Raw genomic sequence first — 13,552 nt, forward strand, 5'->3', positions numbered from 1 at the left:
TTTTTCTCACTTTCTTTTATTTCTTTAAATGTTTATGTAATTAAAACAATACCAGAATTAATATGGACAGGAAATTTAAATAACAATTGCATTTTAAATTCTGATGTAAAATTACTTGTTTTCTGAAATTACTTGAGCTCTTAGCATGTATGTTCTCTAAATGTATCCTATAGTCTGTAACAGCAGATAGAATTGTATCTGTACTTAGGATGAATGGGAACTACACCTTCATCAACTGCACATTCAGAAATAGGCTGAGCCTTTCACTCTCCACTCTCACCAAAACCCCTGACAGTAGGTAAACCAGAAATATCTTGTGAGACTACAGTAATGCTTTCATGTTTTAAAATGTTGGTACAAATACAAAAAAAAATTAAAAGGGTGACTTACAGTGTTTTACTTGCTTAAAATGAGTATTTCTATGCTAAAATATAAGTAATTTCCAACTGGTAACAATGTATATGTTTCCTAGGTCGTCATTATGGTGCTGTCAGTTGTGAGGGATGCAAAGGTTTCTTTAAAAGGAGCGTAAGGAAGAATTTGACCTACAGTTGTCGTAGCAACCAGGACTGTATCATCAATAAACACCATCGGAATCGATGCCAGTTTTGTAGGCTTAAGAAATGTCTAGAGATGGGCATGAAAATGGAATGTGAGTGTTAAGTACTCAATGTGATATTGTGCCTACCAAATAACAGTTATGTGGACTACCACTTGTTAGTGTGTTCTCTCTGTTTTGGGATATGTTGCTTGAAGGAAACAGAACATTTTGGCAGCATCTAGTGCACCTTTCTTTCATCACCATTTTATGTCTGAGGTGCAGTAGTGGTTTGTTTTGAATGATGTCTCCAAGTAGTGTTGTCTTTGATGAGCCCAGTTACAGCCTCACTTAGAATGCATGTTCCAAACACAGTGTACGTTCATAATAGAAAATACTTTGACATGGATTGACATGAATCTAGTATTCTGTTTTGAGAATCTGCTTTCCTTCCAGTTTATTTTTGCAGCTTTTTCAACCACTGGTATAAAGTAGTTAGTCTTTTTTTCTCCCTCTTTTTGAATTTTTATGTTAATTTGATAATTTGTGAGCAGTGTTTTATGGGGCATTGTATAAACTGTCATATGTTTTAAAATATACTTTCATGTTTGTATGCAGTACTTCATACATTTCCAGCGCTAGCAGCGAAACACTTGTTTCAATATATTTTTGTTTTCAGTTTGTATCACCTGTTCTTCAATTTAGCACTATGTGAAACAGTTACTAGGTTGTTTTGTGATCTGATCTAATCGTGGTAAGTTCCAACCACTGAGTTCAAGGGAGGCAGTACTTTAAGCTGTAAATAGGGACATAATTGTTGTATTTGCACTCTAAAACTCCAGACCTGTTGTGATGATTCTGGTGCTTTGCACACAATGTGCTGAATACAAGATGAGATGTTTGTACAAGAAAAACTGCTGCAGTTCCAGAAATAAACCTTTCTTATCCCAATATGATTAGGGTATATGTTTACTGACTTCACAGACTTTGGGTCAGGCTTCTGATAAATTAATATGTATTCACCAAGCCAATAAATTTGATATGACAGCTTTTAAGCCCCTACATTTTGCTAATAGTAACAATACTAGCAAAAACAAAATCAGGAACTAAGTAACTTGCTGGTTATAAGGATAAGTTTCTGTAATATGTTTAATAATAACATTTTAATATAATAAAGATGTACTTTTCACATTCTTTAAAAGTTACAAAGTAAGTGCTTCTTAGTATTTTTATTAAAAAATTTGCTACACTTGTTTGGCATTTCAGAGACTGAATTTAGTTTGTTTCAATTCTTGAGTATAGATACTTAGATTATGAAGGGGTTAGTTTTGAAACACTCTTCCCTAACTGGGTGAAATTAATGGCTGTGAGTGAAGTGTATGTCATACAGAGAGTATCCTTTCAAGGAATTAACCTGCATCTCAAGTAACTTGCCTCTCTTGACTTTTTCAGGGTTCCTTCTTTGTTTGCATTGTTTTATGTCATCCAGAATAGGAATGTGCCTAACATTTAGATATATCTACGCCTGTTAAAAAAAACCAAAACTAAACAAATTGAAAACAATCTGTAGAATCTTCCATCTTATCAAATGCCAAAAAAAAGAGCAATATTTTATTCCAGATCAGAAAAACTTGAAGAAAAAGATCAATCTGTGACTTTCTAGTTAAAAGTATATTTAAAAATCCACATACTCACAGATATGGTAACGTGGGGGCCTGCATTTCTTCACTCTTGGTATTAAATTTCCAGTTTTGCACTGAGCTGTTATGCTATCATAACTGCAGGAGTTTTACTTACTTTTTGTATTTTTTTGTTTGAATTATTTCCTTTCAAATCTGTATGTCTCTATCTTTATGTAGCAGTTCAAAGTGAAAGAAAGCCTTTTGATGTGCAGCGTGAAAAACCAGCCAACTGTGCCGCTTCTACTGAAAAAATCTATATAAGAAAAGATCTTCGAAGCCCTCTAATAGCAACTCCAACATTTGTGGCAGATAAAGATGGGACGCGGTGAGTAGCTCAGTTCCACACATTCCTTTTCATATTATTTGTGCATGTTGCTTTTCAGTCACACCTATATTACTTCTCCCCTCTGCTCTCAGAGGAACAGAAAAGAGTTCTAATGAACACATCATCTGTTTCCTTTACCAAGGTCAGTGTAGGTTCTGCTTCTTGTGAAAGTTTTTATGTCTGCATACAGGTACGTGGTTTTCAGTTCAGAGCTGGCTCTTCTCCAGCCAGGTCAGAGCAATGCAAAGCAAATGAATGATATTCAAACAGAAAGCATATAGGCTAATGGTGTGATGTATTCAGGTTAGCACTTTTCTGATATCAGATCTGCAAATGACAGACTTGGGCTTCCATCTCCTAAAGACAGTAGTTAGGGAGACTCAGTGGCTGCTGATTCAGATCCCAAGAGACTGATTTCAACAACACCAAAACAGCAGCTTCTTTTTACCATACGGAAGTTACTTCAAAATGGTTCCTGCACTCTCAGATGTGTCCTTAGGCAGTGGGTGTGAAAATGCACATCATTACAAACAAAGGCAATATTACTTTTTTCTGAATAGAATAGAATAGAAAAAGTCTAGGTTAAATACAACATTTTTAAAAATAGTTTATGAATGGTTGAGAACCACATAAAAAATTGGATTTTATTATTCAGTTTTCATATGGGGGGAAGTGTGTGCATTTAATTTTTTATGTACATATTCCTTGTTGAACAAATGACACTGCAGTTAAGAAGTTTGGGCTGCAGGGTTCTTGGAAAATTGTTTTTTAGTGTTCTTGTTTGAAAGAAGCACTCACAGACACATTTGCTTCTTAGAAATTTCCTTGAGCTACAGATCTATTACAGACCTATAAACAATACTATAGTCATTAAGAACCACTGTTATTTATGTAGGATTCATATTTGCAAAATGCTTGATAATTTGGGTTAGGGTTAAGGTCAGGGTGCCTGTGTCAAGCCTGTCAACAAGCCTGTGCTTGTTCACAATGATAGCTGTTCATATCAGACCCCTTGTACTGTAACGTCCTGCAGCCTGCAGCTGTGTTGTGTGCATTGGTATTGTGTTATGGACACTTGGAGCATCACATAAGTAGTAAATAAACTCCTTGCTGACTGCAAAGACTTTCCACTGTCTTCCTAAATTAGATACAGCAGAGGGGAAGGACATTTGGTCAAAAAGCAGCAAAAGTAAAGGCAGCAGAGATTTTATGCAGACTTTGATTACATTACTGTTTCTGACTATACTTTGGAATGTAAAATTAAATATTTTAATGACTTTTATTTAGTGCTGGCCATTGTCTTGTTTGGAATACAGAGTTATGCCTTCCTCCAAAGTCTAATATAAAACTAGAGCTACTAGGTGACTTCTGAGAACATAAGAAGACAACAACTTTCCTTAAAGCAGACTAAACCAGAACAAAAAAAGCAAATGAGAAGATACACATTTAGGAAGTTGCCATTGTTTTACACTGGAAATTAAAAAATATTTCTGTCTTTCAAGCTACTTTTTGGGAACTGTTTCAGAAGAACTTAAGTCCTGATAAATAAACTGTAAGCTTCATGAAATTGTTTATTTAAAAACTGATAATTCTTTTTATGGTGTTGTAAATTGTTACACATTCTTCTGATTAATGGAAAATATTGTTGACCATCGGGTGCCTTATGCTTTTGAACAGGTCAGCTGGTCTTCTAGATCCAGGAATGCTTGTGAATATTCAGCAGCCTTTGATCAGGGATGATGGTACAGTCCTCCTAGCTGCTGATTCCAAGGTATTACTGTCTCATTTCAATTCTGAGCATATCTATTAATTTGTTCAGATTACTTTATCTGTTGTACATAGTCTCAAATCGTTGTTGCTCTTGAGAACCTAAGGCTGTGATAAGTGTGAAGAACCCTATAGATGAGTGTAATAAATAGATCAATAGGATCATGGTTTATTTTGGAAAGCATATTTCTGCAAAAGGTCAGCCACAGGTAGTTCTCCATATGATGTCTCATCTGGGCCTAGGATTAATAATTAGAACAGGATTTAAAGATAATTGAGAGCCATTGTTCTTCCTGGTATTCAGGAGGAAGGACAAGTTGCGTAGGGGAAAAAGAAGAAAGATCAAAAATGGAGGGAAATTATACATGATATATTAATTGTAATTTTGATTTACTAATATACTGCTTCCTTTTTAGGCTGAAACAAGCCAGGGTGCCTTAGGAACACTAGCAAATGTTGTAACATCTCTTGCTAATCTCAGTGAGTCACTAAATAATGGAGATACTTCTGAAGTTCAACAAGAAGAGCAATCTGCAAGTGAGATTACACGGTATGGATTTATATTTATACCTTTTTTAGTAATTTGTGTTCTATGTGGTGTATCTTTACACTCGTTCATTATAAAGGAATTTGGCATTGTTACACCAGACACAGTACAGATTGCCAGATTGCTCCTACTTTGAAACACAAACACAGTTCTTTAGAAATCAGTTTTGACTGTTGCCCTCTTGTGAAAAATTGTCCAGTGTTACAAATGTAGTGTTCTGAAGCTAGACTAGATTTGGTTCTCAGAAAAATAAAAAATTACTAGTTTGTGACCTTGAAAGACTCTGAGAACAGCAACATTTCAGTGTTATTTTATTTCACAGGTGTGTTTTATGTAAGCTTCTTCTGTGCAATGTTTGTGCCTTTAGCCCTGCTCTTTAGGGACCTGCATTACTGCAGATTTATTTTTGAGATTGTGCTGCCATAAAATCTCCTGGTAATGTAGATTTAGAAAGAGTTTAAAGTCTTTCTTTTCTTTATTAATGAAAAATATATGAAAAAGGAGCATGGAATATTAAAATTTCCAGCACAGCTTGAGATTTTCAAGACCAGGATTTTTTTTTTGTTGGATGGTTGTGGTTGTGTTTTCTGTGCAGGGGAAGGGGGTTAGTTGAATTTAGGAGTATAGGTTAATAAGATAAATACTTGGAGTCAAAACTGTTCACTGTTTCTCAAAAAGGAGATTTTTAGGAGGAGCTTAACGGTCATGGTTTAGTAATGGTATTCTCCAATTTAATGTTCACACTTGAATTATGCTGCCACATGCTCCCCATCCGTCTCCAGTCAGAGGCACAAAAGGCAGAGATCACAGGTTGAAATAGGAACAATTTACTGGAAACAGCAAGGAGATTAGCAAACAAACAGTATTAGCAAAATAAAACAGTAATAGCAACAATATTGGTAACAAAATATATAAGAAAAGAAACGATTTACACAGAAAAACCCCTGACAATAAACAAATACCAGACCTTACTGCCCACTACATCGACTGGAAGATATCTCTTTTTGGGGGGGGCAGGAAGAGAGAGAGAGAGGATATTAATTACGGCTCTTAAGTCTTTCAAGTGAAGTGAATTCATATTTTAAAATACTTGACACTGCAATGTCACCTTATGTCAACCTCTTACTCATTCTTTAAAGAGAAAAAAAAAATAAAAAATAAAAAACCCTCTCGCAAAAAAGCATCTTGACAAAAAAGTGGCAAAGGAGAACTATACCATAGTACTGTCCACTGGTATGAAAGTGGGACACAAAATTCTTCTTTACATCTAAGCTCTGTTAATCCTAAGAGAATTTACAGTGATTTATTTGGGTAATGATCCAGCAACAGCTTGAGTATAAAGGAGGCCAGGGACCAATCTCTCTTGTTACTGTCATAAAGTTTTTAAGGCTCTGTCTATCTATACTGGGAGATCAGGAGTGCCTGGCTTAAGGGAAAGGAAATTCAGGCATATATAATTTTGTCTAGAAGAAAAACACACTGTTCTCCACTGTTCCAAAAACCTGGAGATCAAGGATGGGGACAAAGACAGGAACTTTGTTCTTCAGAGTACATCTGGTCTGTAATCCTCACTGAATCTGTGAGAATAGGGAATAGCGAATGGAAAGTGCAAGAAGACTGTTGTGGTTTTAGCCCAGCGGACAACTAAGCCTCACACAGCCACTCCCTCACTCTCCCACCAGTGAGGTGGGATATCTACTTGTGATAGAATCAGAAGGGTAAAAGTGAAAAGACTTGTATGTTGAGATAAAGACAGTTTAATAGGTGAAGCAAAAGCCACATACAAAAGCAAAGGAATTCATTTGCTACCTTCCATGAGCAGTCAGGTGTCCAGCCACCTCCAGGATAGCAGGGCTCCAGCACGTCTGACAGTTACTTCTGAAGACCTAGGCCATCACTCCAAACATCCCCCCACTTCCTCTTTCTTACCCCTTCTTTATATACTGAGTGTGACGTCATAAAGTATGGAATAATCCTTGTGTCAGTTGGGGTCAGCAGGCCTGGATGTGTCACCTCCAAACTTGTGCATGCCCAGCTTCCTCACTGCAGGGAGGACAAGAAGCGGCAACAAAAGGCCTTTACACTGTGCAAACACTGCTGTGCATAAAAACATCTCTATATTATCAACATTGTTTTCAGTACAAATCCAAAACACAGCCCCATACTAGTTACAGTGAAGAAAATGAATTCTATCCCAGCCACAACCAGCACAGCACAAGGCCCCTCTACTAGTACAAATACTAGGATAAAACTGTCAGAGCGGGATTTACAGTACGAAATCCTTCCCTTACAGGGGAGATCTTTTACCAGCAATATGTGGGCTATTTGTCTTATTAAGGCCCAAAGAGAACAGAGGGACCAAATTATAATGAAAGTCTGACCTTGTGTCAGCCAAAAGAGTTCTTGTGTATGTTACCTCTAAATGGAAATGTTTTATAGCATTAAATTTGAGCACTGTGAATTTTTTAAGATCTAAACAAGCACTCTTTCATTGTTTACTTACTTATTATTTTTTAGGGCGTTTGATACTTTGGCTAAAGCACTTAATACCACAGATGGTACAACACCTCATAACTTGGCAGATGGGATGGATCCTACAGGAGGAGGGAATATTCATGTAATCAGTAGAGATCAGTCAACACCAATTATTGAAGTGGAAGGACCCCTACTTACAGATACACATGTCACATTTAAGGTATGTGCTTCTTTAAATGTCTTAGTAAACAGACTAATGCTTAAAATGTCTGAGCTGCTACATAATTTCTTGCCTAGTATTCCCAATGTGCATTCCTTGCCAGAGTAATGAGTAGAGTTTTCCTTTGACAACTTCTTGTCACACTGTTGTGATGGACTATGAGAGTAATTTGAATGTTTTTGCCAGTTATTTCATTGATGATAAAAACTGGTTTATGTCTGAACTCTATGTATTGTACTGTACTTTTATTTTTTGCAGCTGACAATGCCCAGTCCGATGCCAGAGTACCTTAATGTACACTACATCTGTGAGTCAGCATCACGACTCCTTTTCCTCTCTATGCACTGGGCTAGGTCCATACCTGCATTTCAAGCTCTTGGGTAAATGGACATACTCTATCTGAATGGTTTGCTTTTGAATGAATTTAATCACTGACCTGAACACATCCCAGCTATTTTTAACTTTCTAGTTATGATATTGTTTAATTTTTAATGAATACTTTAAAATGTGTGAAGACTACATTATATTCCCTGTTTTAAAGAATAAAATAGAAGATGGCAGAGGGGAGGTTAATTACAATATCTGATAGTACTGTGGTTACCAAAAATAAAGCCAAATCAAAAGAAAGCATTAATTTGTAGAAATTTAATACTTGTTTTTGATACCTTATTAAAGAATCGATGAGCACCGTTTCACAGATAATGCAAAATTACTTTCCATAGTCTATAATTTCTTTTTGCTTCTTGAAATACTTGTAATATGCTAATATACGCCTGTTACCAAAATGTTTTGCAATAGATTAATCCTTATTATGAATTGTTATACATAATTATACATAGGGCAATAACAAGCTGATATGCAAACCTCGCATTGTTTGATTTTCTGCTGTTTATAGGCAGGACTGCAATACGAGCCTTGTGCGTGCCTGCTGGAACGAGCTGTTTACTTTAGGCCTGGCGCAGTGTGCACAGGTGATGAGTCTGTCTACCATCCTAGGAGCGATTGTCAACCACCTCCAGAACAGCATACAAGAAGGTATGTTACCAGTATTGCTAACAGTACAGGGACATTTGGATAAAATTGCTCACCAGGTGTTTCCCCATCAGTGGCAGAATTGTTCATCAGGAACCAGGGGAAGGTGAACCTTTCTCTTGCATAATTGTCTTTCCCCTGGTGATCTACAATTTTGTTGCACTGACCTCACAGTGATATCTGTGGGTTACAAATGTCCATAGAGGCAAGGGGGTCTTCTATGCCTGACTGACATTACAGAAAAAGACAGTACATCCTAAAATACTCCTTGGATGTGCTCTGAGTTTTCTTCCCATCCAGATGTATGTTTTTTCCTCAGAGAATAATGGTATCCTCTTCCAAACTATACCAGACTTTTTCCTTCTGGAACTTTCTTCTCTTTGCAGTGTAAAAACACAGTGTTTGCCAATTACTATAACAACCATATTCTTGCAAGTATAATGATTTTGGATACTACTGTAATGCAGTAATGATTAATGTATTTTGAAGCATCTTTGAACCATTAAGCAACTTAATTTCTTGACATTCTTAACAAGTCGTATGTAATTTTATTTTTTAATTCAATGTTGGTCTGTTGATAGTGATGATTTTATTTAGAAAGGATGAAAATCTGTTATGATTGCTTTTTTTTTTTCATTCTTTAAAGATTCTTTCAATCAATTGGATTGATTAGCATGAAAATAATATTTATTTTTAAAAGGAGGAAGAAAACAATACTAGCAGCTTTAGACTCTGCAAATGGAGCATAATACATGAAAACTACTTTAAATTTAAATTTGCATTAGAAGCAGTTACAGAATACTATTTAGTACCATTTTTTTGGAATTTTTTATGGTGTCATTATTGTGCACAGAGAAAAAGTTAGAAAATAGGTTTTTACTGCGGAGAGTAAAACAGATGTATTTTTCTAGAGCTAAAGGATATTAAATATTTTTCCAGCTATCTGCTTTGTGCATTTTATACTTCTACAATCAAGTTCAATCTCCTTTATTAGCTTCATCGTGATAAAGTAAATTAGACTGAAATTTGATTCTTAAGTGGATAGTATGCTTTAATTGCTTTTATAATGAATATAAGGTTTTTTCTTGTTTTGGTTTTTTGTTTGTTGGTTCATTTGTTTGTTTTGTTTTGTTGTTTTCTCATTTAAGATAGCCCAGACAGTCCCAAAATACAACAGAGTGTGCTGATCCTTTCCTGCACAGAGAGGCAAAAGATCAGCAGGGAAACCTGCATCAGGGGAACATTGGATGTTCTCTGCAGAGTTAGGCTTTTACTTTATATCCATTTCAGAATACACAGAGCTGTCTATCTCACCTCTATTCCAGGCAGTAGACTTTGGGGAGGAGTAAGTGGTAGGGCTCTTACAGCTGGTTCCACTTCTGTTCTCCTGAATTAAAATTGGAAAAAAAAAATTTTTTCTATAATCTGTACTTGCAGCCATACTGTGTTAGTTGAGACCAGCCAAGAAAAGAGGATCATTAGTGTTATTTAACTGTGAAGTTATAATGTTATATTGTGCATTATACCTTCAAAACAAAGTGAAGAAATTTCAGAACTTTATCTAGGAACATATTAGTGATGAGGCTACTTAGAAACTCTGGAATTCAAGTTTGCTTTTCCTGACTTTTTCTGGACCATATTTTCCCACTTAATACAGGAATAAAAACATTAAAGTATGTCCATCTTCATCCATTTTGAGTAACTAAAAATTTGTATCACAATTAATGATTTAAGAAATGTAAATTATGCTTTCATTCTTATTTCAAGACTGTGCAAAAAATGGTTCTCCCATTCATTCAATCTTCTCATTGCAGTTTCAGAAAATAGATAAAATAGTAATAAACGATGTCAAAGATTCAGTTTAAGGCACTTGAGGTCTAAGTAAAATGAAAAATAAAATATTCAAATTAAAATTATATTAAATACTAGACTTGGAGATTATGACTGGAATGAAATTATTCTAATGTGCTTTTCAAGAAAAGGTTTTATCCCTTGTGAACTGACTTACTTCTGAAATTTGATAATAGTAATCATATATTCAAAAATTTGTCTTAATGTATTCTTTAATGTTTTTATTCCTTGACTAGTTTGTAGATATGCAGTCCAATACAAGGATTTCTATTTACCAAAATAGAAATCTCTCCCTTCCTAGTTTAGCAGCCAATACTGCTCACTTGTAACATATCTATAAATAAAAAATATTTTTTAAATGGAAATTTTAAGTTAGATTATGAACCCAATATAAGGACTGTGATCTTTCAAATGATAGAAGAATCTGTGTATGTGTATTTCAGTGAATTTACTCCATCAGATGGGAAAAAGACTAGCTATCATAGCTAATGAAAAGTTCACTCCTAAAAGTACAGATAGAGGAGAAAGTAGCACTGTCATTACTGTTCTTGTATTCACTTTTGGAAATGCTAATTCAATAATGTTTGAATTTAAAATTAGGGCTGCATGTTAGCATTTGCTTTTTTATAGAATAATGCACCATAATTTCAGAGTCTCTGCTCAGAACAGTACACCACTGGAAAGTCTGGTGTGGCAGATTATGCTGTCCTGGCCAAACTGCACAAAAGAGTTAACATTCTGTTTGCTAGCCCTGGGTCTGACTCAACTTTATGAATTCACTCATAATAATTCAGGCCATCCTTACATGGTTTTAAGACAGCAGAAGACTTGCAAATATCACTTGACTTGGTTTATAAAACTTTGTTTATTAATATATTAGAAATGCTTGAGCTCAGATGAAATAGTAAGCAATATATTTTTGTAGATAAACTTTCTGGAGAAAGAATAAAGCAAGTCATGGAACACATCTGGAAACTTCAAGAGTTCTGTAACAGCATGGCCAAGCTTGATATTGATGGATATGAATATGCATACCTTAAGGCTATAGTCCTTTTTAGCCCTGGTAAGGATTTTAGTAACCATATGTTTTTAAATAAAAAGCCTTAATATGTGAATTCTTTAGGATTTTTTAAATTAGACTAATGTCTTGAGATGAGACTCATCTGTTAAACTGCAGATAAAATTGTTTCATAATGATTACCACATGATGTGTTTTAAAATAACTTCAGAGCAACATATTTATATTATTTACAGTTCAAATCTATTAGGTGTTTCCTGTATATGCACCCTAGAAGATTAGATTCTCAAGTTACCTTCAGCTGAGAATCTATGAGTAATAAATTATCTGGAATGTGTACTAGCAATATTAGTGAGGTAAATGGTGAGGAGGATTAGAAGAAATGCATTCTCCTAGTGAAACAAAGAATTTTGCTTCAATTTTAGTATTTTTAATACACTCATAAAAAGAATAGCTGAAATATGAGCAAAAATACCTATATTATATGAAACTTGCACAAAATCTCAAAAACTGAATGTGAACAGGGTGTCTTCCATTTGTTACCAAAAAAATGACAACAGATGACTAAAGAATAGTCAAGTGTTTCTGAAATATGCAAATTTACTCAAAAAAGACACTTGAGATTTTCTGGAATGATTAGGTAAGGACATTCAAGAAATTGGAAGTGACAGTCTTTTCAGCAAAGGTGGCAAATGTGTCTAGGGCACACAAAAATTAATCTAAAACTGTTGACAAGCTGAGTAAAAGGGAAAGTTTTGCTCAGAAATGCCTATTATTTATTTTAATTTAAAGGTATTTACCAGAATACAAAGTAAAAGGATATATTGTTAGTGGTATATTTTCTTGGGTTTTTTTGCATTGATAACTATTTTTCTCTTTGTAATAAAACTTAATTAGAAGATACTGGTGTCCTGAAATGTTATTTTGAATTTTTTGGGGGAGAATGTCCCATTAGAGTTAGGTTTATTAGGGGTTTTTTTTGAGTTGTAAAAGCAAGAAACCATAGAACCTCAAGGTAGCTCTGTCCTATTTCAAGAGACAAGCAGTTTGGACACAAGAGTGAAGATATTTTTGCATAGTAATATAGATACTTTGTGGGTTTGCTTTTTTTTTTTGCTCTGATCATGTGGCTGTCTGAGGACCTGAGCCAGCTGGAATTAAAACATGAGACAGACTTGGGAAGATTAAGACATTGATCTATCAAGAAAATAACCCTAGATGCTGCTTAGCCAGCCTAGTTATAACAAATCACAGAGGCGAACATATTTACATTTAAACAAGCCAAGTTAAAAACAAATTCTGTGTCATTGCCTGGTACATACATACAGGTTTTAATCTTTGTCCACTTTCTTATGGATACACACAGCTCTAGACAGAAAAGTGAACAAGCTAACTCTGAAGCCAGGAAGTAAGTGTTCACCTGAGTTGTTTCCTTTATACAGATAGCATGTTAAACATCACAATACTATAGAAGTATTTCATTGAAATTAAATGCGAGAGTCTTATATTTATTTCACAATGTATAGGGAAACAATCAACATACAGAAATGTTTTGTTTCCTTAGATCACCCTGGTCTGACCAGTTCAACCCAAATAGAAAAATTCCAGGAGAAGGCACAGATGGAATTGCAGGACTATGTACAAAAAACCTATCCTGAAGATACTTATAGGTATTTATTGTGTCAAGTACCCAAAAAAATGTTATGCGCTAACAAAAAAGTTACAATATATTAACAGTTAAAGTAGTTAAAGTACAATATATTATAATTGATGTTTCTGACATCTGGGGTTTGGGGTTTTTTCTAACTGTTGATAAGAAAGAACTAAAACCTAATTCATAAAAGCAAGAAGCTTTGTTCAAAGATGTATAGAAATAAGAATAGCTGTCTAGTTTGTTCCATGTAAATTGAATTTATTAGTACTTGCTTGTTTTTTTAGGGTTTTTTTGAGACTCTCATAGTCATGTTTAGAAAAGTAAATAGACTTACTTTTTTAGAAGTTTGGGGGATAACTGCTTCAACTGACTAATTCACACTGCTTCTCTTATCAAATTATTTTAAAGTCTCTTTGACAAGTAAAAGGTGATTATCATCCTTG

General features: G+C 34.8%; 1 protein-coding gene and 1 long non-coding RNA gene across 39 annotated transcripts in view; one reads left to right on the forward strand and one right to left on the reverse strand.

Moving 5' to 3' along the window:
* Positions 1 to 13,552, forward strand: part of NR2C2 (nuclear receptor subfamily 2 group C member 2) — a 36,943-nt gene that overhangs the window by 13,317 nt on the left and 10,074 nt on the right. For 27 of the 38 annotated variants that reach the window (XM_086846158.1, XM_086846161.1, XM_086846181.1 and 24 more), the window contains 9 exons: positions 473 to 652; positions 2,398 to 2,545; positions 4,223 to 4,316; positions 4,729 to 4,862; positions 7,377 to 7,554; positions 7,813 to 7,934; positions 8,450 to 8,589; positions 11,363 to 11,500; positions 13,020 to 13,125. In XM_086846158.1, coding sequence (XP_086702284.1) covers positions 473 to 652; positions 2,398 to 2,545; positions 4,223 to 4,316; positions 4,729 to 4,862; positions 7,377 to 7,554; positions 7,813 to 7,934; positions 8,450 to 8,589; positions 11,363 to 11,500; positions 13,020 to 13,125 — 1,240 coding nt within the window. The remainder of the gene's footprint in view (positions 1 to 472; positions 653 to 2,397; positions 2,546 to 4,222; positions 4,317 to 4,728; positions 4,863 to 7,376; positions 7,555 to 7,812; positions 7,935 to 8,449; positions 8,590 to 11,362; positions 11,501 to 13,019; positions 13,126 to 13,552) is intronic. The other 11 variants (XM_086846152.1, XM_086846170.1, XM_086846169.1 and 8 more) reach the window with 1 other exon arrangement.
* The window catches only part of LOC111934898 (uncharacterized), a 24,049-nt gene continuing 10,497 nt past the window's right edge, over positions 1 to 13,552 (reverse strand). The window contains exons 2-4 of the long non-coding RNA XR_002867487.2: positions 9,901 to 9,973; positions 6,669 to 6,902; positions 1 to 4,551 (exon numbers count right to left, since the gene is read on the reverse strand). This is a non-coding gene — a long non-coding RNA (uncharacterized LOC111934898). The remainder of the gene's footprint in view (positions 4,552 to 6,668; positions 6,903 to 9,900; positions 9,974 to 13,552) is intronic.

Source organism: Cyanistes caeruleus, chromosome 11, assembly GCF_971803275.1.
Source record: "Cyanistes caeruleus chromosome 11, bCyaCae1.hap1.1, whole genome shotgun sequence".
Classification (NCBI taxonomy): Eukaryota; Metazoa; Chordata; class Aves; order Passeriformes; family Paridae; genus Cyanistes; species Cyanistes caeruleus.